The sequence below is a fragment of the Mugil cephalus genome, chromosome 1 (assembly GCF_022458985.1).
Source record: "Mugil cephalus isolate CIBA_MC_2020 chromosome 1, CIBA_Mcephalus_1.1, whole genome shotgun sequence".
Lineage (NCBI taxonomy): Eukaryota > Metazoa > Chordata > Actinopteri > Mugiliformes > Mugilidae > Mugil > Mugil cephalus.
This window is the reverse complement of record NC_061770.1, coordinates 43,595,496-43,623,309: the sequence shown is the minus strand read 5'-3', so window position 1 is coordinate 43,623,309 and position 27,814 is coordinate 43,595,496. Positions and strand designations below refer to the sequence as shown.

Here is a 27,814-nt window from a genome sequence, read left to right as displayed (position 1 = left end):
CTAATTTACTTGTTCTCCTTTGCCTTAAAACAAACGGGAAAAAATATCTCTTTGAGTTGTCATTATTGTTGTTATTATTCTATTATGTTTCTGGTCCCGCCCGCTTGAGATCAAAGTGGGTTGTATGTGGACCCCGAACCAAAATCAGTTTGACCCCCTGTGCTAATAGGTCTGTGTTTTCGTGGAGGTGGGTGAACCCCATTTTACCAATAGAACCCCAAAGGATGTTGTGCACATGCGCGTTGAGCTAGTATCTACCGGAGCGCGAGAGGTAGGGAAGGCAGAGTCCTAATGGCGGAGACTGTACGGTCGCCTTTTGACTACCGGGAGCCACCGACCCTCGACAGCGACGGGGATGGGAGCAAACCGCCGCCGCCGCGGGGGTGAGTGAGCGCGGCGAGCCTCCGGTTGTGTCGCCACGAGCGCTCGTTTTCATTTTGTGGGCAAAACGCGAGCGCCCCGGACGCACGCGCCGCGAGCGTGCACGCCTGTTGGTTAACGTTAGGAGCCTTTATTCGCGTGCATGATTTCAGGCTTAATTTTTTTTTTTTTTTTTTGCAGAAAACAAGAGGAAGTGATTTTTGTGTGGCGGCGGGCTGCAGCTGTCGTCCCCCAGCGAGGCTGCGTCCTCCCCCGTCCCACAGTCCTCGCGTTTAATCGCGAGCCCTTTTTATTTTTGATGTTTTGACGGGACAGAAGTGCAACGCTAGCCGCTGGAAGCTAACGGGGCTAGCCGTGCTTTAGCATTAATGTTAGCATGCACCCAGCAGGAATCATCTGCTATGTAATCCAGTCGGGTGGTTGTTGTCCCTCTCGTTGAGAGTCCACACCACATTGTCTTATTTCTTAGACTGTTGCTCCCTAAACACACATACGATCCACCAATGTCAATATTAGCGAGCTCTCGACACTTCTTCACCGCTCAGCTGGTGCAGATCAGGACTCGTGGCTCTTGTTTGGGGTTGAGTAAACAAAGTTGCTGACCACCACGACCAAAAAAGCAATCCGAAAACGGTGGACAGTCAACAGGACGCGGTGGTCAGGGCATGCATTGTTGTGCTAATCAGTCTTTTTCGTATATTCATCTACACAGTCTGACGTGATTGAATAAAGGGGTGGGGCCATTTCTAATATTTTGATCACAAAATGTGATGATGAGCTGCATTCAGAGCCTCCACATTATTAGATTTGTAAAGCCACTGATGCACGCGAGTCAGTGAATGCTGCTGTTCGAGCCAGAGCTCGTGCTCAGGCCACAATTAACATAAAGGCTGAAAATACATTGCGACTGAACGTGACAACGAGAAATGCTCAGCCTCTGAATGGTCATTCAGTTTATAGAAGAAGAGTTGGGACCTAGTATCACAGTAATATAACATTATAATCTTCAGCGTATGTTGAAACAGAGTCACAAAGGTTGTAAGTAGTTCAACTGTCTGATCATTTTGCAGGATGTTAGTTTGCGGTGCTGTGTAATCGAAAAATTATTAAACACCAAAGTGTTTCTATTATCTCGCCTAGCCCGCTGACTAAAAGGGGGATGTCGAGATAATAGAAACACGTGTCGGTACAACACAATACGACTGAATAGTACCACAAACCACAGCCTCCGAAATGAAAAGATAGTTGAATCAACGGCTCTCTGTTATTTGAAACGAATGCCGCAACCTTCATGAAGCCACGACTTAGACTGTTACATCAGAATGCTTTCATCTTCTCGAGTCTTTCAAGACACAAATTTTGTGTGAAGGTTCGAGTGTCTGACGGAAGACGAAATTAAAGTCGTAATGTTTTTAGGAAAATGTGACGTGCATTATTCTGTATTCTTTTGACATGTTATCCTATATTTATATATGTATATATGTATGTGCACTTGGTGCATATATATATATATAGTTGAACTGATCAGTACTTTTCAAATCGAATGTTTTATACAGCACATTACTTTGATAACTTAACGGGTTAAGTAGTTCGTACCCATGTTGATGAGTCAAGTCATAGAAAAGTTCTTTATTGCTTTGCCACGCGAAGCCTCGCTGGTGTCATTTCGCCTGCCTTCCCCATGTTAATATTTACCGAAAGGGATTAATATACAGCGGATGTAGAAGTTCTGCTTTGTCTCGAGTCCTAAACAAAGCCTTGATTTTGTTTTCACAGCCGCGTGTGTGGGAGAAAAAGGAAGGGGACACCGGTGAAGGTGTGCGACCGAGCGTATGTAACCGAAGATGAGGAGGAGGAGAGCATGTCGGAGCACAGCTACAGCCCTGGTATGTGTGGAAACGTGCACAGAGACACTTTGACGCCACGTGTAGGTGTATTTATCCACGGTGGTGTTTGTGGCAAACAGAAATGAAGCGATCTTATCAGACACATGATGAACAGAGCAGTGGCACTACTTTCCATGATAGTTTCCTAGATACCAAAAAGGTAACATTGGTCAGATACACTATATTTCACTAGTGGGCCTCTCAAAACCCACACCAAAAGTTTAAAAGTTTCACTGCTGTTGCGTCACATCTCACTGGCACATTGTTTTGTTTCGCATATCCCATTTGTCAAATTGTATATTCCGTGTAAGAGAAATGTAAATAAAATACAAAGAGCTGGTTCACTTGGCTACTAGAAAGGTCGGCATCCTCAACACCCTGTTCACAGACCTCCGCTCACCTTAAATGGCCTTAAGCAAGTCATTAAATGCCTATTAATATAAGAGTATGACTGGCTGACCCTGGTCTCTGAGCTCAGTATGAAAGAGATGTCCCAGACTATCAAAGGATCATCTTTTATAAATTATATATATAGAGCTATATATATAAATAAGGTATTCGGAAAGGCACAAATACTGTGTTCTGTACAAATAATTATTTCAAACAAATAGTTTTTACATTATTTGCATTTGGGAACAAGACAAGCATCCTGTCAAAAAGCTGCTTTGCATCATGTGACCCCGCTGAATATTTGTGCGTCTGCCCGGATTCAGTGACGTTCAGGGTAAAAAGACTCGACTCAGACAAACAGAGGAGGCTCTGATTGGACGAAACACGACTTAACTGCATCACTAGTTTCGTCAAATAGTTTGTTTGTTTTTCTGCAGAGGCAGAACATAACTTTTGGGAAGCGCAGTTTCCCTGGGAGATTATTCCGTTACGTTACATTAGTACTGAGACGTCTGCTGTCAGGTTCTCTGACGTTAGCATTCATCTGTTAGCATTGGTTAGCTGGTACTCAAAGTGCACATGTGGCACATTCTGGGGGTTGAACCTCTAACCTCTCTACCTACTGAGCCACAGTCACTCCTATTGTTTCCCACAAGCACCAACTCATCATCACAGTCATGTTCTGCCCCTTCAGGTCAGCCTGAATCACTGAATATTAGCTGAAATTATTATCATGTTATTTTTATCCTAAATTAGATCTATAACTAAAACAAAAAATGTATTTTCACATCTATTTTGAATTTTATACAAATACTTTTTTTCCCTCAACAAATACAAAAATTCTGGATGATTTGCTATATATTTACGTATGCTTTGCAAAGCTGAGGTATCACTTGAATGTCAGAAAAGCAAATAAAGGTTTAACATGATGAAACTGAAAGAGAAACCACCGAATTATGTTATTAATAATCTAATATAATACGTTGTGTAGATGACTGACAGTCGCTTTAAATATGTGAAAGAACAAAAAAATATAATCTCATATTGTCACATGCATGCACCCTGTATGAATATATATTCAGCCAACTCATCCCTGTCTTTACCTCATGTCATCTGTCAGATACTCGTTGCATTTCCTACTTCCTACTTTTCCTACTACTTTATTTACTAGTATTATTCAGGATATATTCATGATATTCAGGAATTTAACACCTCAACCCTCAATATACACTGTAAATATTTATTGTACCATTACATATTTACTTTTTTAACTATATATATATATATATAGTTTTCTCTTGTCTGCTTTGTGCTGTTTCTTTTATCTTTTGTATTTAACAACCAGCCTGTAAGATCTTATCTTAATCACAATTTTACTACCAAAATTGTTAAAAGAGGGAAATTTTATTTCCCCTTTTTAGCGAGTGTAGATGTTTGTTTTGTTTTTTTTGTTTTTTTTTGTTTTTTTTTTAATGTTTTTAGTTTAAGTCAGTTCTGTGTTACTGTTAAATCTTCCCCTCGCTGCGCCTTTAAAAGTTTGAATGGAGCAAATAGTAGTGACGTTACTCGGAGATGATTCTCAAAGAGGCTAGGCCACATTACAGAGGATCTAGTCTTATCAGCTGCCAGGTTCTTGGCTCACTGCCTTGGCTTGCTCCGGTCGTTTATCCTGTGGAACCAGTTGCTAGAGTGTGTGTATATATATGTATATATATATATATATATATATCGAGGAACAAAGAAGCGCAGAGAAATCCTGAGGTGACATGGAGCAGGATTGTGGAATGACCGGTTTAAAAACACTGAATCAATACTGTACATAATACTTTTATGAACCTTGTGAGTAGATCACGTGTAACAAAAGAGACGGAAAGAGAGAGTTCACTTCCTCATGTTTATCTGAATGACTGCAGATCCGTGACATTAATACGGCCTAATGTAAATCACTAGTGGAAACCGGAGTATTTGTGTTTTGCTTAAACCGGTCCAAACAACATATTCAATTCTTCCCAGGTGATGGCCAGTACCCGGAGGGTGCAGAAGACCGCCTCCCCCCACCTGGCAGTCCCTACTACCTTCCCGACCCCACTCAGCTCTGGTAAGAAGCTGAGTTGACGCCGTCTTTCTCCAGCTGGGAGAGCGGCGTCACTGACGTCTGTTTGTGTTTTCCAGCGTGCCAGAGATGGGGGAGGAGGGGGCCAGTGGCGTTCGAGGACCCGTGCTGTTCCACCCGCCGCCCAACTGCCGGATTCGAGAAGTCCACTGCGGCACCCAGGTGCGCTTGGTCGTCATAGCGATCCGAGACATCGCCAAGGGGGAGGAGATCACGGTGGACTACAGTCTGACGGACTGGGGCGAGAATGCAATGGTGAGCTGAGCGGGGAGGAAAGAAACTGGAGTTATTCTTTATTATTTCGTCGTCGCAAAACACTATTTCAAGACTTAAACCAAAGATGAATGAATCCAAATATTACTACTAAGTCAGAATCTCTTGTTTTTCTGCTCTTCTCTCGGTAAATCAGAAAATACTGACAGATTAAAATGTTGTTTGATTGTTTTACGCAAAGACTGAAGTCTGGAGCTTATGTGTTTCGTTTGGTTTCGTTTTGGAAATCTCACCAGGAGGAAGAGGCCGGCCCCCACCCTCTGTCCCTCTCCGTTTCTGATTACCTCACCCCGTCCTGGTCACTGTCACCCTCATCCTCCCCACTCACCCACTCTGAGCCCAGCGACTCGGACCGCGAGGAGGACGAGGAGGAGGAAGACGACGATGACGACGACGACGACGAAGAGGAGGAAATGGAGGAGATAAGGGGCCGAATGCTTCGGCGCCGCAAGAAGCGCAAGTTGCCCCCCGCGGTCAATGCCAAGAAGAAGGCCGGTCCCACGTCCTCCAGAGGACCTGGGCGCCCCTGCTCCTCCTTTTCCCGCCCAGAACCTGTCGCACCCCCACCCAGGTCCCAGCCCCAACCTCCGATCAGCTCCCTGACGTCTCCCACCACGAACATAAACAATAACATCAACATAAACATTGGCAGCTCCGGCGGCGCCGCGGTGACCCGGCGGCAGCACTGCCCCTACTGCGGCCGCCACTACCGGTCCCTGGCGCGCCACCTGGAGAAGCACCACGCCAACCAGCCGGAGGTCAGGACGGCCATGGAGCTGGCGCACCTCCACCAGCACAGCTCCTCAAACGGCAGCGCCTCGCAACCCCACCCGTCGTCATCCTCCGCCTCCTCCGCCCCTCACAATCACTCCTTCGCTGTCCCTCAGGCTTCCCCCTCCAACCCTGCTCCACCCTCGCTGTTCCCCAGGGACAGGGAGTCGCCCGCCACCCGCTCCAACGCGGGCGCCGTCTCCTTCTCCCTCTCGCTTTCGCCGCCTGCCTCGAGCCAGCCCGCGGCCGCCAAGAAGGGGCCGGGCCTGCCGCTGCCGGCCACGAAGCTGCCCACGCCTCCGATGGCGTCCAGAGTGAAGAGCCCCTCGCCGCCTCCCCCGTCCACCCCGAGGAGGGGGCGGAGGATGAAGAGAGAAAAGCACGAGGAGCAGCAGCAGCAGCAGCAGCAGCAGCAGCAGCAGCAAAAGGTGGAGGTGGAGAGCTCGAGGAATCAGGAGGATCTGGTCCCTCCTCCAACACCAGAGCCGGACGTGGATCCAGACGAAGACCTGGAGCTGAGCGGAGAAGGGGAAGAGGAGGCACCAGAGGAGAAGAACGGAGAGATTGTAAGGTGTGTTGGATGACTCTCTTTTTCTCTGCACTCTCATCTTTGACGCACATTTCCATGATGTTGTTTTTTATTGTTAATTTAATTTCCATCTTTCTTTCCCCTTTTCAGCACACAGAGACATCACATGTCTCCACTGCTCTCTTCCCTGTCCTGTCTGGTCCTCTACCTCCGCCGCCAGCAGCACTCCTCCTTCCTGTCTTTAACCCGCTCTCCTCACTCGGCCGAGGCCTGGCGCCTGCTCTGCCACTCCAGCCTCTCCCTGCTCATCCTCTACAACCGCCACCGGGAATGTGAAGTGGCCAAGCTCACCATACAGGACTACAGGAGCCGCACCACCCCGCCGAGCAGCTCCGGCCCCGCCTCCCCCTCCGGCATGGAAGGCCTCCTGTCTCCGTTCGAGCGCCAGGTCCTCCTCCACCTCCCCCGCGCCGGCGTCTTGGGCAAACGCGGCCGCGTCCAGCCACTCATCCTCCCGCCGCACTGTGAGTCCTGCCTGGACCTGCTGCTTCGAACCAGCCCGAACGTGGGCGTGGATCCCGAGAGCCCCTTCGTCTTCTCCCGGCCGTACCACTCCCCGGCCACCCCTCTCCGTGGCACAGACCTCCTGAGGAACCTGGCTCGAACCAGCGGGGCCAAGAACCCCGGAGCGCTGACGGCGGCGCGAGTGCGGCGGCAGGTCGCCATCTTCACCCAGCTGCTGCTGTTGGACGAAGGCGAGGGCGGGGCGATCAAGCGGCTGGAGGACTTCCTGGAGCGCGAGTACCACGTGACCCAGAACTGTTCCACAATCATACGGGATCCGGCGCTGATGGGTCGCGTGGGCCGCGTCGTTCTTTACGGAGAGAGGGAGGGCGTTCTTTTCAGAGGAATGAGCCTGCAGCACATCTGCCTGGAGTTGGACGGTAAGAATTTGCATCAAGTATGTTTTCATCTTGAACAGGAAATGACTTTTTGCCCGCGGGCCCGCAGGTGTTTCATGCACAGACCTTGTTGTGTTGTGAGGTTGTCGTCCTTTTTTCATGCTTTTGTTGAGAGTGAAGAAGAAACTAATTCTTACCTGTAGATTTATCTGGCAGTGCAGGTAATTTGTTTTATTTGCACAAGAGATTAATAATCAGTTTAATCAAAGAATTAAACACAATATATTGTCTCTTTCCAAGATGGAAGGTAAATTAATATATGCCCCTAGAGACGCCTATATGCCTCTATGTATTTACCTATATGGGACTAAAGGTACATGTACAGTAATAGTGAAAGTGTGAAGTACATCTACAGTTAACGAACAGTTTCATGTTCTGTACACATACAGAAACTGAACCCTGGCTAGATTCTTACTCTTATTTCTGTCTTTATGCAGAACTAAGTTAACTCACTCATAATAAATGTATTAAATCTTAAATGCCAAACTGAGTGAAGCATTTGTTCCATGCAGGTGGCCGTCATAACCCGTGTTTTTATCTTTATTGGTATTTCTCTTTAGTTAAACTACAACTCACTTATTACAGCAGCATCAAACATCCAGGAACTGTGTTGTTGCAGTTTCCTAGAGAGTTTTATTTTATTTTACAGCCACGTTTTGGCCAGTTTATTAACATTTTCCGGAGAAATGTTGAATGCTATTGAATCTGGATTAACGAGCCTTCGATGTATCGTTGCCGTGCAGTGATGTCTGGCAACTCCGCCGACTCCTTTTCTGAAGAATCTGAGGCCGAGGAGGAGAAGGAGGAAGTTAAGGAGAAGGCAGAGGTGATGGTGAAAAAGAAAGGACCGGGACGACCCCCGCGGAAGAAGAGAGCACCCGCTCCCTCGCCCCCCGTCAGCCCGTCCTTAGCCAACGCCCATAAGAGGAGATGCCTTCCTCAAAAATCAGGTGACACTCGTGTGACAAGCCTTCTTATTGGTTGGATCCCACATGTTGTGCCTCCACTAATTCACACTTAACAATAGGGGTGGATATTGGCAAGGACTTAACGATACTTGAGTCACGATACGATAAATTATCACGATGTTATAATATTGCGATATATTGCAATATTCTAAATAGTTCACTGAGAAATTTTTAAATGCAGCTTTTTAAATGCAGGTTTTTCTGTACATCACGTGAAATGTCGAAGAAACTTTATTAATTCAAATTAAATAAGATTCAAGTCCCAGTTTATTGCACATGTACAGAAAGTGGATCAAGTTTCTTGCCACTTCAGTGTAGTTTGAACAAAAATGTGTTTCACTGTTTGAACAGATGTGAAAATAAAATGCCTGTTCATACGTGCTGCCTAAATACTGTGTTATCTGGAGTAGTTTGTTTCGGATCAACAGGTTTCATAGGCTGCGCTAATACCTCTTGGTGTCAGTTTGGAAACTGCGTACTCTTTGTCCAACTTATTAGTCATTATCAGCATATTGATATTGTTTCCCACCCCTACTGAACAACACCTCCCCCCGTTTCCCACAGGGAAGCGCGGCGTGCTGAAGCGTCCCTGGTCAGAGGCGGAGCGCGTAGCCGTGGAAACTCACCTAAAGAGAAACCTCGTGGAGCTGCGCGTCCCGGCGAAAGCAGACTGCGAGCGCTGCCTCGAACTCTGCCCCCTGCTGGTGAGCAACCAGCGGGACTGGAGGGCCATCAAGTTCTACGTCCACAACCGCATCCAGCTGCTGAAGAAGCAGGGGAGGAGGGAAAGCGCTGCTGCAGTCTGCTAGAGGCGCGGATACCGTAATGTATAAACCACCAGCAATCACAGTGAGGAGAACCAACTCTTGGCCGTGGTGGGGTACAGTTTCTCTTTTCTTTGGTGGGTGCAGTACCTGGAGTTTACCTGGTCATAAGGGAGCAGTGTAATAAAAATAACTAAGCTAAGAAGACGGACGTGCTGCCGCAGTCAACTATCATGTCTACTCAGTGTTGCGGATGCCTAGTGTCTGTTTATGAGACGTGTTTTTCAGTGAACTAAATGTACTTTTAAGTGTGAGTTCAGACACAGTGAATGAAGACGTGTTTTATTTGTACTTCGTTAGACAGTAGACAGTGTGGGAGAGAGACGCTGACGAGCAGCGACGGCCCTCGGTCTCACATCTGCTTCGTCTGAAGGCTGACAACCAAACGTGAATGTGTAAAGCTTTGGAAGAAGAAACCAATGGTTAACAACCTGTATGAACTTGTATAGTTTGTGTTTGATACTGACTGACATCGTGCCCCTGAACCCTGGCACCCAACCAACGAGTGTATTAAAAAAAAAGTATTCCTCAAAGTCTCGGACCACGATGCACCTGTGAAGTGTTTCTTGCATACCTCTATACCATGATCATGTTCAGACTAGTATGTATCAAGGCACGCCTACTTGAATTTATTGCGTATCATTTTTTTTTTTTTTTAAAGCTGTATTTCAGAATCAACATATGGTCTTATTCACAATGTAAATACGTCCTAATCTATGAAAGTATGCAGTAGTGATTATAAAGTTAGTATTGTGTTATTGTGTACATACTGTAAATACTACCTGTACTTATTAAAGTGTATGACATTTTGCTGTGTTTTCTTAAAGTGGACTGTAAACTGAATTTTACATAGTGAAGGAAATAGAAATAATAAATACAGATCCAGTATTGACTGTTTATTCAGAAAAACGTGTCGGGTCACAAGGTAATACACTGAATAGTTTACACATGAGTATAACAAGTACACATTCCCAAGTGGTAGTGTTACAGCTTGGGCAGAGTTTAAGACATGCATTTTACAAACAGGCAACAATATTATAAAAGTGTCGTCGATAATATCTAGAAAAAAAAATTGAATCAACATTACATGAGAACTATTGCTCACGACAAAATAGAGAATAAATTCACTCAGAAGTGATTTTAGTCTGTGTTTTAGTTCATCTCGTTCACATTTTTCTCCTTTGAAGTAAAAGTAGAAACACCACAACCTTCCCACAGCCTCCAAGTCTCTACCTCCATTAGTGTCACAATCCACACTTTACTAGCTTCATTACAAACAAAAAAACAAACCTGAGACATCACTGTGCTACTTACACTTAAAACTAACCCGGTGACGTTCTCTTACCTCCAGAATCCGCTTCCCTTCACATGTCAAGTTATGAAAGGTGATGCACAAAGCTGACTTTCTGTGTCTGCCCTGTAGTCCCAAACCATTTAAATGAGTACCACTGTGTGTTTACAAAATTAAATCAACAGCTAAATCATCTAAATAACTACACTGCAAACAGTACCAACACTAACTAAATTCACAGCAACTACCTCTACTTCATAGAGGACAGACATCAAATCATCTTTGTTGTAGTGCACAGTAAATCTACTGGATAAAGTCAGGTGGTGCAAGTGCCCATTATTCAATTACAAATACTGCACAACTAAATATCACAGACCAAACACACACTGTGGTTTCCAGATTCCTGATTTGACACGTTTCCCTTCAGGTCTTAATGTTTATCCAAGAGATATTTAAAAAACACACACATTAAAAGAAGAAAAAAAAGATTATTTCAGGCAGATATCTGTACAATCAATATGAGCTGGTTAGCTTAGCTTATGGTTTTGACCAGAAACGTGGTCAAACATCTTGTTTTGGTCTAAAAACCACCACCTATTAGACTCTGTTCCTTAGTATTTACAGTACGTCTTGCTTGTTTATGTCAGTTCGGTTTTACTCTCCCTCTAATCTGTGCAAACAACACTAGTACATACTAACGTTGCTTGCTCAGATTGAAATGGATCCTAAGATGTATTTACAAAGCATATTTGTTTAAACCGTTCAATTATATTTACTTAAAATCCCTCACAATGCGACATTTAACCTGACAAATGGGACGGGAGTTAAAAAGATGTTCAAAATTTTCAGCTACTCTTTCTTCAGATTTTCTCATTTTTCATGAAAAATTACTTAAATGAATTAAAGTGTTTTTCCCTTCAGCCGGAGAAAGAAGAACAACACTGAAATATAAAAATGATTGTGTTTGTGGTAGTCGTACCTTCTTGTAGCATCTGTTACTGATGATATTAAGATGCTTCTGCTGTTTCACCTCCACAACCCACGTTCTCACTACACTGATTCTGTCCTGTCCCGTCTGATGTCTCCATGAGAGACCCAGCGTTGTTACTAGACTGATTCTGTCCTGTCCCGTCTGATGTCTTTTCAGGAGGCTCAGCGTTGTTACTAGACTGATTCGGTTCTTCCCTGAGTAGTATCTCCATGGGAGACGTGTCACCTCTACCAGAATTGAAAAGCGGAAAGACTTCACCTGTGAATGTAACTGCCAAAGATCCGATCAGACTTTTTTCTACCACGTTATAAAAGTAAATCTCTCCCTTGTCGTAATCCAAATACACACCAACTTTCGACGGTCTCTCAGAGAAAGCAAAACAAAACTTTGGCTCTGTGCTAACTTGAAAACTATCTGCTCTGTCGGGTGAAGACGACAGGAACCAGAAACCATTAGATGTGTTTGGAGTAAAATTATAATCATTAGGAATTTCTCTTGCAGCTGTAACTCCCAGCCACCAGGACTGTTTGACATCTACCCGATCTGACATTCTCAGGGAAACCTCCCAGTAGTGTTGTCCAGAAGTGAAACCAGGTGATCCTTTGACAGCTGTGCGACAGGTAACCCTTGATCCTTCTGGAACATTGTTATGTGGGTTATCTCTTAGTTTATTGTTTCTGATCATGATAAATGGAGTCTCTGTGTCCTCAAGTTTAACATTCACTGTTGAAAATGTTGAAAATCGTATTAGAAAAGATCACAAAAATAAACATCAGTGTTAATGTGTCAACTTCAACAGATTAAATTCATTACCATAGTTGTTGTTGGCCAGTGAGAAAGCTGTTGGCTCTACTGGTTCTGTAGGGAAGTAGAGAAAACATCAGTTGATATATTTGCTCGTAAATAGCGATCAGGGTTTAGCTTCAAGGATAAAATAAGTTTGAGTTACTTCTTACTTTTTGGTAGGAGGGGTTCACCTACTGCTGCAAAAAATGAATCAAACAAAGATGAGAAATCATTCACTGTTCAATATGTTTTTTTTTTTATGCAGGAACTTCACTGATTCATGAGCACGAGTACAACTGTTCATCATCTGTTGCAGGAAGGTTTCCAAAGAAAAATAACTGTGCTGATGAACTGGGCATGTGATAATCCTGTTGCATGATGGGAAATGTAAGAACTAGACTCAGTTCATCTCTTTGAAGTCTCAAGATTTGGAACACTGGATCACAGAGTCACTGTAGTGTGATAATAGGTTTTGCTGCTGTGTTGTGAGAGAGTGGAGAATAATGTGTTAAATGTAGACGATCTTACCGTCACGTTCGTCTCTGCTTTGCTTAGATTTCTCCACTGAAACACAAAAGAAGCAGGGATTTGGTTTAATCATCGTCATCTATCTGAGCATTGTGACTGTTTTTCATTAAATCCATATGTTACAAACCATTATCTAGTTTCAAACACGTACCTTTCTTCTTGTAGTACATCACTCCCAGTGCAGCTAAAGCTAATGCAGCTACGAGGACTATGGCGAAGGCCACCCATCCAGCTATTGGAAAACAAAATGTACAATTTTACCTCATTGTATTTTTTTATCCCCCTGAGCGAGTGGCAAGTGAGAAATAATTCTCTTTACCTGTTCCCACAGGTTGAGGGGGGAAATCCAGGAGCAATGTGGCTTCCTTTGTGTCTTTATTAGGCAGCACTACTGAGCAGGAAACTTTAGAGGAGCTGGGGACAAGGAGCCAGCTGTGGACTGAAACGAGACCTGAAGAGTCCTTGTTGAACAGCAGACTTTTAGGATTCAGTTCCTCGTACTGGTTGGACCAGCGCAGGACGGGCTGAGGATACCATCCTTCAGATTCACAGCTCACATTCACCATGTTGTCTTCTGTCCGCACTGCTGATAGAACAGATGAGCGTCCCGTTTCTAAGAAAGGGAAGGACTTGAAGGTGAGGAAAGTCTTTTTTTATTTTTATTTCATACATTGATTCCAACCTTTATGGCACTCACCTGTCACCTCAAGAGTCACAGGTGAACTGTCATAACCCTGTAAACTGGTGACGTAACATGTGTACTGCCCTGCATCCTGAATGGTGGTGTTTACCAGCTTAAGGCTGACATCACCTGTCTTCAGTCCACCGGATGTCGCATCCTTTAAGCCAAACGAGACTCGACCAGCATAGGAAGCGTCCTGCTGGGTGTCGTCAAACGCCTTTGCCTTGTAGAGCAGGACAGGGGTATCATAGTTATCACGATACCAGCGTACCTCCAGATCTTCTGCATTTTGAGGTGGATTGAGCCAGCATGGCAGTGTGGCCGAGAGGCCAGGGCGCACAAGTTCAGGAGGCTGAACAGAAACCACAAGAATGTCTGAAACTGTAAGATACATTTAACTGGTTAATCTCTTGGCAGTCTGACCTGTGATCTGATCTGTATTGTGATGTGAGCTCTACATATAACTTTCACAGTAAGAGCGATGTTACAAATTATGAGCAATTTAGGTTCTGGGTTTTAGCAGTAAAGGTAAATATTCACAAAATATATAAATACAAACGTAAAAAACCCAGTAAAAGCATTGCTAGTGAGAGTAAAAACCATGCTGAATGTGTGACTGTACGTACCGGGCGCTGTCTCACATTGTGTCCAGAGCAGAATGAGCCACACATATCTCAGTTGTTGATCTGTAACATAAGAGAAAGAATTCATCAACTCGCCTTACACACAGGTTTGACACGCTTAAACAGGTCTATCATCAGCATTTTTGCACATTTCAGAGTCGTAGTAGTCTCGGCCTACACATATTATCGTGTTCCTCCGAGGGCAGAACTCGACGTGTCTTTATAGCCGGTAAATATGACGCGATTGCCGTCCAGAATCACAGGTATGAAGTCAGAGCCGTCGATTTTTGAACAATTTCCTCACTGGAAAAAAACAAAACAAAACTTTTCCTCGGAAAGAAAAAAATGATCAGACCGGAGACTGAGGTGAATGTCTTTATTAACTGTTGTGAGTCATCACCACAGTTTTATTTTCACTTTCTGTACCGTGTGTTATGTGTGTGGGTTAAAGGGGAGAAAAGGATCCAGCATTTTTCTATCCAGCCGCTTAACTGTTATTTGCTGCACAACCTACATGTAGTATTAAAGGACATCTTAGACTTAGACTTAGACTTAGAGAGACTTTAATGATCCACGAGGGAAATTACATTGTCACCGTAGCTTTGTTGCACATAAAAGTAAACACAAGAAAGATTAAAAAAAAAAAAAATGAGATTAGATTAAAAAATAATAATAATAAAAAAAGTGTAATCAAAAAAATTACAGAATTAGCATTATGAAAAAATATACAGAAATAGTTAGCAAAAACAGTGTCCGATATGGTTGTTTGGTCCGTTGCATAGCAACAGCGGTATGGATCATGTCATCGCATGGTGACTCTCGTCAATGGTGTCTGAGAGGGAAGTCCTCTCAGACTTAAAACATCACGTTCAATGCTGCTGATCTTAAATATTTGAGTATGTGAGTGTGCGTTGTTGAGCGCTGTCAAGATTGGTTAAGATAGCTGCTGACGCCTGAAGTTACCCGGATGTTTAGGACACCGACTTCAAAATAAGTGCGAGCTTTGATGACGATCAGTAAAAGCCTGTAAATAGAGGGACTTCAGGCTGTCTTGTTTTGTTGGGGTCAAATTGTTCTTTAATGTATGTTCAACCTATGGAAATATATCAACGAAAATTGTAAAACTATTTATAATCGTATCTTTAATGAACTTATTTTGAAAGACGAAGCAGGAAGTTGTCGTTTTGCCACTGTTTGATTTGGTGTTCAGGTCCATCAGTCACTGGTCCACCACTGTCTCTGGTATCAACCCACTGTGCATTTGACGTCTATTAGACGTCTAGTCTAAGTTTAGACCGAAATTCACCCGTCTATAATCGGTCTATATTTTAACCAAACCTAGAGGATAGAATTTAATGCATTAGTCATTAAATATTAAATAAAAATACAACTGTAAATTATATAAATGATGGTCAAATGTTGGATTAAAACATTTTTAACAGTCTCTGATCAATGCACAGTGTAGTTTCGATTTAGACATCTAAATCAAGACCTCATTTATTTTTAGACCAAATCTAGACGATTGAATTAAATAATGAATACCGACCAAAAAAATAACTGTAAGTTGTATAAATGATGGCCAAATGTTGGACTAAAATAATTTGGATGGCCATTGATCAATATACATTAAAGTTTAGATTTAGCCTTGATTTAGACGTTTAATCAACGTCTAGATTTAGCCTTGATTTAGACATTTAATCAGCGTCTAGATTTATACCAGGCTTGAACTATTAAGTTATCTTTATTATTTATGTTGTTTATGTTATGTTAATATCTTATGCTTTATTTTTTAAACATACGATTATAACAAACATGTCTAGAAATATTTAGATATCACTATTAACCTATAGCTAAATATAGGCAGTTTGCAATAAAGTTTATTGAGCAATAATGCAAATAATTCCTTTGAGGAAAAAAAAATGATTGGTGAAGTGTACAATTAAATTGCAATTTGCACTAAAGGCGATTGGGGACGAGATATGTACTGTCAGTGGATCTCTCCCTTTATAACTCTATGATCCCTTCCCACTAGGCGGCAGCAACACGCTGAAAGTTGTCTTGTGGACCGGAAATAAGTTTCTGGCTCAAATCAATTTCTGGCACAACACTGGTCGATGTCGAGCAGAAACCGTTTGGAACACTTTTTAGAAGCATAAAAAAACCGAAGATGGGCTTTTTATAGGTGAGTGCTCAAATGTTGTTTTGTTCTGCAATGTTTGTTCATTTAATCGTTATCAGTCCGTTTGCAAGCTAGCTGTAGCTTGTCTGCTAGCTCGGTAGCAATGGCTTCCCTGCTACGACGGCGAGCGGACAGTTTTCTTCAAAACATTAATTAATTTCTGAACCGTTTTTGATAGAGACGAGCAGTAAAATGCACTTGAATTGCATGGATTTTCCAGGCGTCCTTTATTATTGTTGATATGAGATAAATGTTGACAAAATGTATTGTTTGCTGTTAGTTGCTGATGTTTAGTATATTCTGGGTGTATACTAGGCCTTTAGTAGTAAATTCCGCCTATATTGTCATGATTAATGAGCTGTAACCCACAGAAGAAGAAAAAGTGTATTTGCACAAGATTTCACATGTAGCTTCAAAACGCATTAGTAAATCTTTTCCAAATGAAAAAACAAAATTCCATGGTTGACTAGGGAGATATCCAACATAACACAATTTTTTTGTTTACAGGGCGATTTTTTTTATTGTATTTTATTTATTTATTTTTTTTGTGAAATATGGCATGCTCACCAAAAAGTAAGGTTTAAACGAGACTTTACATAGTAGCAGATACAGTGGCAGACTTTCCTGAATCATGTGATGCATAATATGTAATACCTGAAAATATAAGCTCAAAATTTATCAAAATATAGCACTATTTCCAGGTGTTTTTAGGTCCATGTAGGCTTTAAAGGGTTAAGTTGCCATTTAATGCTACATGGCATTAGTTGGTTTCTTTTTTTAATTATTTATTTTTTTTTTTTTAAGTTTATGATTCCATGAGTAGCCTACATTTCAAAAGCAATTGTTATTTTTTCTAATCATTTATGCTGTATGCATGTACTTAAACACGGTACCCATTTTTAAAAAAAAAAATGTATGTAATACCTTATGGCTTGTAAATCAGCTGTTTAAGCTACTACTATTTTTTGAGAAGTATTGTACATAATTTTATATTTCCTAATATACTAGTATAGCTGTCTCATGTTGGAGGGGAGGACATGAAGGCATGTGCTAATAAAATCATGGGTAGGTATGATTGCACATATCTATACAGTAGAACAGACAACATAATAGTGAGTGGTTACAGTGTGGTAGTGTCATACAAGTTCTATAACTTCTTTTTTTTATCTGTTGAAGACTCTTCACAAACATCATGAGAAATTCAACGTGCAAGGTGGTGGCCAAGAAAGCAAGTGGGCCTTCAAGGAGACCGTCTTCTACTCTGTAATCGCAGGTAAATAGAAAAACTGTGCTAGTTCTTTGGAAATTGCTTCATGTTAAAGATGTGTGACTGACATGACATACATTAACAAACAACAATTTGTCTGGACTGCACCAGTTAATCTCTGTAATACTGACAATTATGAAAGTTCATTGGTGGATTCTGTCCGGGTGTTTGACCCATCCATTTGATCACACAGGTGCTTGCTCAGGGCACCACAGCCATAGACAGGGCGAGTGGCGAACCTGTGACCCTTTGAACCCCGGTAGGCGGGACGAAGGAGTGCCTGCCCTGTGTTGCACCGTGCACAAAACTTGTAAAGTGCTCCTGGACGCACCCTGTTGGTGCTGCACCTGGTTTACGAAACTAGAGTCCCAAGTCTCAAATGGGTGGTGCCCAATGCCCACTGAGTCAAGTCCTTTGAAACGATGTACCCTTTGTTATTGGATAGTATCTCTGTTGCATCACATAAAACAATAGGCAACCACACTTGCAAATTTTCTTCATTTATTCTATTGCTTTGTTTGCAAAAGCTGCTCGTAAAACATTTCAAAGAGGTCAGAGATGACATCATCAGCACAGCAACGGCCTTACATTTTAAACAGACTCCAGCTCACAGTGGTGGAGGTCATGGAGCTGCAGCTCAACATGTACACCTGCCCAGCTTTACTGGCTGCAGCTTTTGGCCTCATCACAGTGAGGAGAACCAACTCTTGGCTGTGGTGGGGTACAGTTTCTCTTTTCTTTTGTGGGTGCAGTACCTGGAGTTTACCTGGTCATAAGGGAGCAGTGTAATAAAAATAACTAAGCTAAGAAGACGGACGTGCTGCCACAGTCAACTATCATGTCTACTCAGTGTTGCGGATGCCTAGTGTCTGTTTATGAGACGTGTTTTTCAGTGAACTAAATGTACTTTTAAGTGTGAGTTCAGACACAGTGAATGAGAGACGTGTTTTATTTGTACTTCGTTAGACAGTAGACAGTGTGGGAGAGAGACGCTGACGAGCAGCGACGGCCCTCGGTCTCACATTTGCTTCGTCTGAAGGCTGACAACCAAACGTGAATGTGTAAAGCTTTGGAAGAAGAAACCAATGGTTAACAGACCTGTATGAACTTGTATAGTTTGTGTTTGATACTGACTGACATCGTGCCCCCGAACCCTGGCACCCAACCAACGAGTGTATTAAAAAAAAAGTATTCCTCAAAGTCTCGGACCACGATGCACCTGTGAAGTGTTTCTTGCATACCTCTATACCATGATCATGTTCAGACTAGTATGTATCAAGGCACGCCTACTTGAATTTATTGCGTATCATTTTTTTTTTATTTTTAAGCTGTATTTCAGAATCAACATATGGTCTTATTCACAATGTAAATACGTCCTAATCTATGAAAGTATGCAGTAGTGATTATAAAGTTAGTATTGTGTTATTGTGTACATACTGTAAATACTACCTGTACTTATTAAAGTGTATGACATTTTGCTGTGTTTTCTTAAAGTGGACTGTAAACTTAATTTTACATAGTGAAGGAAATAGAAATAATAAATACAGATCAAGTATTGATTGTTTATTCAGAAAAAAATGTCGGGTCACAAGGTAATACACTGAATAGTTTACACATGAGTATAACGAGTACGCATTCCCAAGTGGTACTGTTACCAGAGTTTAAGACATGCATTTTACAAACGGGCAACAATATTATAAAAGTGTCGTCAATAATATCTAGACAAAAAGAGTTGAATCAACAATACATGAGAACTACTGCTCATGACAATATAGAGAATAAATTCATTCAGAAGTGATTTTAGTTCATCTCATTCACATTTTTCTCCTTTGAAGTAGAAGTAGAAACACCAAGTCTCTACCTCACAATCCACACTTTACTAGCTTTATCAAAAACAAAAAAACAAACGTGAGACGTCACTGTGCTACTTACACTTAAAACTAACCCGGTGATGTTCTCTTACCTCCAGAATCTGCTTCCTTTCACATGTCAAGTTATGAAAGGTGACGCACAAAGCTGGCTTTCTGCGTCTGCCCTGTAGTCCCAAACCATTTAAATGAGCACCACTGTGTGTTTACAAAATTAAATCAACAGCTAAATCATCTAAATAACTACACAGCAAACAGTACCAACACTAACTAAATTCACAGCAACTACCTCTACTTCATAGAGGACAGACATCAAATCGTCTTTGTTGTAGTGCACAGTAAATCTAGTGGATAAAGTCAGGTGGTGCGAGTGCCCATTATTCAATTACAAATACTGCACAACTAAATATCACAGACCAAACACACACTGTGGTTTCCAAATTCCTGATTTGACACGTTTCCCTTCAGGTCTTAATGTTTATCCAAGAGATATTTAAAAAATACACACATTAAAAGAAGAAAAAAAAAGATTATTTCAGGCACATATCTGTACAATCAATCTGAGCTGGTTAGCTTAGCTTATGATTTTGACCAGAAACATGGTCAAACGACTTGTTTTGGTCTAAAAACCACCACCTATCAGACTCTGTTCCTTAGTATTTACAGTACGTCTTGCTTGTTTATGTCAGTTCAGTTTTACTCTCCCTCTAATTTGTGCAAACAACACTAGTACATACTAACTTTGCTTGCTCAGATTGAAATGGATCCTAAGGTGTATTTACAAAGCATATTTGTTTAAACCGTTCAATTATATTTACTTAAAATCCCTCACGATGCGACATTAAACTTGACAAATGGCACAGGAGTTAATAAGATGTTCAAAATTTTCAGCTACACTCTTTCTTCAGATTTTCTAATTTTTCATGAAAAATTACTTAAATGAATTACTTAGTGTTTCTCCCTTCAGCACGAGTAAGAAGAAGAACACCGAAATATAAAAATGTGGAAGTCGTACTTTCTTGTAGCATCTGTTACTGATGATATTAAGATGCTTCTGCTGTTTCACCTCCACAACCCACGTTCTCACTACACTGATTCTGTCCTGTCCCGTCTGATGTCTTTTCAGGAGGCTCAGCGTTGTTACTAGACTGATTCTGTCCTGTCCCATCTGATGTCTTTTCAGGAGACCCAGCGTCGTTACTAGACTGATTCTGTTCTTCCCTGTGTAGTATCTCCATGGAAGAAATGTCATCTCTACCAGGATTGAAAAGCGGAAAGACTTCACCTGTGAATGTCGCTGCCAAAGATCCGATCAGACTTTCTTCTTCCACGTTATAAAAGGAAATCTCTCCCTTGTCATAATCCAAATACACACCAACTTTCGACGGTCTCTCAGTGAAAGCAAAAAAAACCTTTGGCTCTGTGCTAACTTGAAAACTATCTGCTCTGTCGGGTGAAGACGACAGGAACCAGAAACCATTAGATGTGTTTGGAGTAAAATTATAATCATTAGGAATTTCTCTTGCGGCTGTAACTCCCAGCCACCAGGACTGTTTGGCATGTATATCATTTCGCACCCTCAGGGAAACCTCCCAGTAGTGTTGTCCAGAAGTGAAGCCAGGTGATCCTTTGACAGCTGTGAGACAGGTAACTCTTGGTCCTTCTGGAACATTTTCATATGTGGTATCTCTTAGTTTATTGTTTCTGATCTTGAGAAATGGAGTGTCTGTGTCCTCAAGTTTAACATTCACTGTTGAAAATGTTGAAAATCAGATTAGAAAAGATCACAAAAATAAACATCAGTGTTAATGTGGCATCTTCAACAGATGAAATTCATTACCATAGTTGTTGTTGGCCAGTGCTGTAGGGAAGAAGAGAAAACATCAGTTGACATATTTGCTCGTAAATAGCGATCAGGGTTTAGCTTCAAGGATAAAATAAGTTTGAGTTACTTCTTACCTTTTGGTAGGAGGGGTTCACCTGCTGCTGCAAAAAATGAATCAAACAAAGATGAGAAATCATTCACTGTTTATTTTTTTTTTTGGAGGAACTTCATTAATTCATAAGCACGAGTACAACTATTCATCATCTGTTGCAGGAAGATTTCCAAAGACAAAAAAACTGCTGATGAACTGGGCATGTGACAATCCTGTTGCATGATGGGAAATGTAGGAACTAGACTCAGTTCATCTGTTTTAAGTCTCAAGATTTGGAACAGTGCATCACAGAGTCGCTGTTGTGTAATAATAGGTTTTGCTGCTGTGATGTGAGAGAGTGGAGAATAATGTGTTAAATGTAGACGATCTTACCGTCACGTTCGTCCCTGCTTGGCTTAAATGTCTTCACTGAAACACAAGAGAAGCATGGATTTGATTGAATCATTGTCATCTATCTGAGCATTGTGAATGTTTTTCATTAAATCCGTATATAACAAACCATTATTTAGTTTCAAACACGTACCTTTCTTCTTGTAGTACATCACCAGTGCAGCTAAAGCTAAAGCAGCTACGAGGACTATGGCGAAGGCCACCCATCCAGCTGTTGAAAAACAAAAGGTACAATTTCACCTCATTGTTTATTTTTTCATCATTTTTTTTTTCATTCTCCTGAGCAAATAGCAAGTGAGAAATAATTCTCTTTACCTGTTCCTGCAGGTTGAGGGGGAAAATCCAGGAGCAATGTGGCTTCTCTTGTGTCTTTATTAGGCAGCACTACTGAGCAGGAAACTTTAGAGGAGCTGGGGACAAGGAGCCAGCTGTGGACTGAAACGAGACCTGAAGAGTCCTTGTTGAACAGCAGACTTTTATGATTCAGTTCCTTGTGCTGGTCGGACCAGCGCAGGACGGGCTGAGGATACCATCCTTCAGATTCACAGCTCACATTCACCATGTTGTCTTCTGTCCGCACTGCTGATAGAACAGATGAGCGTCCCGTTTCTAAGAAAGGGAAGGATTTGAAGGTGAGGAAAGTCTTTTTTTATTTTTATTTCATACATTGATTCCAACCTTTATGGCACTCACCTGTCACCACAAGAGTCACAGGTGAACTGTCATAACCCTGTAAACTGGTGACGTAACATGTGTACTGCCCTGCATCCTGAATGGTGGTGTTTACCAGCTTAAGGCTGACATCACCTGTCTTCAGTCCACCAGATGTCGCATCCTTTAAGCCAAACAAGACTCGACCAGCATAGGAAGCGTCCTGCTGGGTGTCGTCAAACGCCTTTGCCTTGTAGAGCAGGACAGGGGTATCATAGTTATCACGATACCAGCGTACCTCCAGATCTTCTGCATTTTGAGGTGGATTGAGCCAGCATGGCAGTGTGGCCGAGAGGCCAGGGCGCACAAGGTCAGGAGGCTGAACAGAAACCACAAGAATGTCTGAAACTGTAAGATACATTTAACTGGTTAATCTCTTGGCAGTCTGACCTGTGATCTGATCTGTATTGTGATGTGAGCTCTACATATAACTTTCACAGTAAGAGCAAGGTTACAAATTATGACTAATCTGGGTTCTGGGTTTTAGCAGTAAATGTAAATACTCACAAAATATATAAATACAAACGTAAATAACCCAGTAAAAGCATTGCTAGTGAGAGTAAAAACCATGCTGAATGTGAAGGTACGTACCGGGCGCTGTCTCACATTGTGTCCAGAGCAGAATGAGCCACACATATCTCAGTTGTTGGTCTGTAAGATAAGAGAAAGAATTCATCAACTCGCCTTACACACAGGTTTAGACACCCTTACACACGTCTATCATCAGCATATTTGCATATTTCAGAGTCGTAGTAGTCTCGGCCTACACATATTATCGTGTTCCTCCGAGGGCAGAACTCGACGTGTCTTTATAGTCGGTAAATATGACGCGATTGCCGTCCAGAATCACAGGTATGAAGTCAGAGCCGTCGATTTTTCCTAACTGGAAAAAAAACAAAACAAAACTTTTCCTCGGAAAGAAAAGGCGCCGCGGGCAATGTTAAATGCGGGGTCACCAGTTGTGGAGATGTAAATAACAATGATCAGAGCGGAGACTGAGGTGAATGTCTTTACTAACTAATGTGGGTCATCGCCACAGTTTTATTTTCACTTTCTGTACCGTGTTATGTGTGTGGGTCAAAGGGCAGAAAATGATCCAGCATTTTTCTATCCAGCCGCTTAACTGTTAGATACCAAACAACCCACATGTAGTATTAAAGGACATCTTAGACTTACACATAGAGAGACTTTAATGATCCACGAGGGAAATTACATTGTCACCGTAGCTTTGTTGCACATAAAAGCAAACACAAGAAAGATTTATTAATAATAATAATAATAATAACAATAATAATAATAAGATTAAAGTAAAATAAAAAGTGTAATCAAATCATTTACAGAATTAGCATTATGAAAAAATATACAGAAATAGTTAACAAAAACAGTGTCCGATAATATGGTTGTTTGGTCCGTTGCATCGCAACAGCGGTATCGATCATGTCATCGCATGGTGTTTCTCGTCAATGGTGTCTGAGAGGGAAGTCCTCTCAGACTTAAAACATCACGTTCAATGCTGCTGATCTTAAATATTCGGGTATGTGAGTGTGCGTTGTTGAGCGCTGCCAAGATTGGTTAAGATAGCTGCTGACGCCTGAAGTTACCCGGATGTTTATGACACCGAATTCAAAATAAGTGCGAGCTTTGATGACGATAAGTAAAACCTGTAAATAGAGGGACTTCAGACTGTCTTGTTTCGTTGGGATCAAATTGTTCTTTAATGTATGTTCAACCTATGGAAATATATCAACGAAAATTGTAAAACTATTTATAATCGTATCTTTAATAAACTTATTTTGAAAGACGAAGCAGAAAGTTGGTATCATCCCACTGTGCATTAGTCTAAGATAGAGCGAAATTCACCCGTCTATAATCGGTCTACATTTTAACCCAAACCTAGACGATAAAATTGTATGCATTCGTCATTAAATATTAAATTTAAAACAAAAAAAATAAAAAAATGTAAATTATATAAATGATGGCCAAATGTTGGATTAAAACATTTTTAACAGTCATTGATCAATGTACAGTGTAGTTTAGATTTAGACTCAGTTTAGACGTGTAAATCAAGGCCTCATATCAACGTCTATTTTTAGACCAAATCTAGACAATTGAATTAAATGATGAATACCGACCAAAAAATAACTGTAAATTGTATAAATGATGGACAAATGTTGGACTAAAATAATCTTAATGGCCATTGATCAATATACAATAAAGTTTAGATTTAGCCTTGAGTCAGACGTTTAATCAACATCTAGATTTAGCCTTGATTTAGACGTTTAATCAGCGTCTAGATTTACACCAGGCTTAAACTATTAAGTTATCTTCATTTTGTATGTTGCTTATGTTATGTTAATATCTTGTTCTTTATATTTTAAGCATAACATTATGCCCGACTTGTATAGAAATATTTAGATATCACTATCAACTTTAGGTTCACACGGGGTCTGTTTAAAATGACCCCGTGTGGGCAGTAATGCAAATAATTCCTTTGAAAAAATCATTGGTGACTAGTACAATAAAATGGCCTTTTGCACTAAAGGCGATCGGGGATGAGATATGCACTGTCAGCGGATCCCTCCCCTTATAACTATATGATCCCTTCCCACTAGGCGGCAGCAACACGCTGAAAGTTGTCTTGTGGACCGGAAATAATCTTCTGGCTCAAATCAATTTCTGGCCCAACACTGGTCGATGTCGAGCAGAGCTGATTGGAACACTTTTTTTAGAAGCATCAGAGACACCAAGATGGCTTCTTATAGGTGAGTGCTCAAATGTTGTTTTGTTCTGCAATGTTTGTTCATTTAATCGTTATCAGTCTGTTTGCAAGCTAGCTATAGCTTGCCCGCTAGCTCGCTAGCAATAGCTTCCCTGCTACGACGGCGAGCGGACAGTTTTCTTCAAAACATTAATTAATTCCTGAACCGTTTGTGATAGAGACGAGCAGTAAACTGCATTTATATTGCATGGATTTCCAAGGGTCCTTTATTATTGTTGATATAAGATAAATGTTGGCAAAATGTAATGTTTGCTGTTAGTTGCTGATGTTTAGTATATTCTGGGTGTATACTAGGCCTTTAGTGGTAAATTCCGTCTATATTGTCATGATAAATGAGCTGTAACTCACATAAGAAGAAAAAGTGAAAAAAGAAAATTCCATGGTCGACTAGGGAGATATCCAACATAACGCAAGTTTTTTTTCTTACTGGCTGATTTTTTTTTATTGTATTTTATTTTTTATTTTTTTTGGTGAAATATGGCATGTTCACCAAAAAGTAAGGTTTAAATGAGACTTTACATAGTAGCAGATACAATGGTAGATTTTCCTGAATCATGTGATGCATAATATGTAATACCTGAAAATATAAGCTCAAAATTGATCAAAATGTAGCACTATTTCCAGGTGTTTTTAGGTCCATGTAGGCTTTAAAGGGTTAAGTTGCCTTAGTTGGTTTCTTTTTTTTTTAATGATTTGTTGTTGTTTGTTTTTAAAGTTTATGATTCCATGAGTTGCCTACATTTCAAAAGCAATCATTATTTTTTCTAATCATTTATGCTGTATGCATGTACTTAAACACGGTACCCCTTTTTTAAAAAGGGTAAAATGTATGTAATACATTATGGCTTGTAAATCAGCTTTTTAAGCTACTACCTTTTTTAGAAGTATTGTACATAATTTTATATTTCCTAATATACTAGTATAGCTGTCTCATGTTGGAGGGGAGGACGTGAAGGCATGTGCTAATAAAATCATGGGCAGGTATGATTGCACATAGAAGTTTAATATCTTTACAGTACAACAGACAACATAATAGTGAGTGGTTACAGTGTGGTAGTGTCATATAAGTTATATAAGTTTACTGTTGACAGTTGTCTTCATTTTTTATCTGTTGAAGACTCTTCACAAACAACATCATGAGAAAATTCAACGTGCAAGGTGGTGGCCAAGAAAGAAAGTGGGTCTTCAAGGAGACCGTTTTCTACTCTGTAATCAAAGGTAAATAGAAAAACTGTGCTAGTTCTTTGGAAATTGCTTCATGTTAAAAATGTGTGACTGACATGACATACATTAACAAACAACAATTTGTCTGGACTAGGTAGTCTCTGTAATACTGACAATTATGAAACTTCATTGGTGCATTTTGTCCTGCTGTTTGACCCATCCATTTGATCACACAGTAGTGTGCTGCAGCCTCAGGTAGCTGTGCCCGGGGAGCGAAATGGGGGTTATTATCGATTAATCATTATATTTTAAAATCAAAAATGCAATGAAAATACAAATACAATGTTTTTCCTCGATGAAATCTTTATTACAAGAACAGTCCAACTCTTATGGCAGTTAAACCCGACATTCAATGGTTAAACTTAAAGATATGCGGTGCTCTAAAGCAGCAGAGCCTGCAGCTGTGAGCCGGCGCTTTTAAACACAACTGGGTTTTGTCAAAATGTAACTTAATACCGAGTTGAGAAAGACGGAGAGAGTCCACCACCCGAAAACACCTGATCTGAGGGGACTGACGTTGCCGGGATGCACAGGTAGCTACCGCAGTAACTTGGCCAGCCTGGGGAACCTTATTCCATTCACTTTCGACTTATACACGGCTTCGCAGTGTTTGCAGTAAACTTGATTATTTTTAATTCAAAATGGTCCCCACAAAACCCACAATGTCGACGAAACGTTCTGCACCGACAAAGGCACCTGCGAACGCGCCCAAACGGCAGAAAAATTTAAACTTCTGGATGAACAGTCAGCGGAACTGCGAAATATGCGTGAGTCACAATGTGTCCAACCTCGTATTGATTATTAAAATTATTACTTTACAGTATTCTAAAAAACTATCATAGTTATTTGTAAGAAAACGTTTGTATTTTTATTACTCAAACAAATGCTTGGGCCTGAAAACAGGTTTTGATCTTTGGTTTCCTTCTATAGTACAGTATTGTATTGTATAATAATTGTCTACTTCACATATTTCGCCTATCGCGGGTTCTTTTTGGAACGTAACCCCCGCGATAAACGAGGGTTCACTGTACACCATTTTCTCAAATATCGCCCCCAGTTGGTAAAATGTTTCCACACAGTGAAATTAATTGCATCGTTTCAAGACTCGCACTATGCAGCACAGCCTTTATTTAAGACCAACGTTTGATCGATAAAAAATTCACTTGATCGACACAATTCTTAACGATCAATTATTGATCATCGATTAATTATGCCCATCCCTACTTCAAACCCCGGTAGGCGGGACTGAAGGAGTGCCTGCGCTGGGCTGCACCTTGCACCAAACTTGTAAAGTGCACCTGGACGCACCCTGTTGGTGCTGCGCTGGTTTACGAAACTAGAGTCCCAAGTCTCAAATGGGTGGTGCCCAATGCCCATTGAGTCCTTTGAAACCATGTTCCTTTTGTTATTGGATAGTATCTCTGTTACATCACATAAAACAATAGGCAACCACACTTGCAA

General features: G+C 41.3%; 3 protein-coding genes across 3 annotated transcripts; 1 reads left to right on the top strand and 2 right to left on the bottom strand.

The window, feature by feature from the left end:
- Positions 1 to 111: 111 nt before the first annotated feature.
- On the top strand, positions 112 to 18,920 carry LOC125000872. The gene is made up of 9 exons (XM_047576652.1): positions 112 to 383; positions 2,158 to 2,267; positions 4,671 to 4,755; positions 4,830 to 5,025; positions 5,280 to 6,385; positions 6,494 to 7,287; positions 8,049 to 8,255; positions 8,838 to 9,127; positions 18,140 to 18,920. Exons 1-8 carry the CDS (start codon positions 292 to 294, stop codon positions 9,080 to 9,082), a joined length of 2,835 nt encoding a protein of 944 aa, XP_047432608.1. The 5' UTR covers positions 112 to 291; the 3' UTR covers positions 9,083 to 9,127; positions 18,140 to 18,920.
- LOC125001165 (erythroid membrane-associated protein-like) lies at positions 9,981 to 12,522 on the bottom strand. The gene is made up of 2 exons (XM_047577101.1): positions 12,193 to 12,522; positions 9,981 to 12,102 (listed from the first exon to the last, which is right to left on the bottom strand). Exon 2 carries the CDS (start codon positions 12,062 to 12,064, stop codon positions 11,396 to 11,398), a length of 669 nt encoding a protein of 222 aa, XP_047433057.1. The 5' UTR covers positions 12,065 to 12,102; positions 12,193 to 12,522; the 3' UTR covers positions 9,981 to 11,395.
- LOC125009370 (butyrophilin subfamily 2 member A2-like) lies at positions 12,652 to 23,544 on the bottom strand. Its single transcript, XM_047587321.1, has 14 exons — positions 22,942 to 23,544; positions 22,333 to 22,698; positions 21,955 to 22,248; positions 21,773 to 21,850; positions 21,622 to 21,657; positions 21,272 to 21,298; positions 21,153 to 21,173; positions 20,361 to 21,062; positions 14,177 to 14,254; positions 14,002 to 14,061; positions 13,391 to 13,756; positions 13,013 to 13,306; positions 12,845 to 12,925; positions 12,652 to 12,729 (listed from the first exon to the last, which is right to left on the bottom strand). Exons 1-14 carry the CDS (start codon positions 23,024 to 23,026, stop codon positions 12,674 to 12,676), a joined length of 2,544 nt encoding a protein of 847 aa, XP_047443277.1. The 5' UTR covers positions 23,027 to 23,544; the 3' UTR covers positions 12,652 to 12,673.
- Positions 23,545 to 27,814: the final 4,270 nt, after the last annotated feature.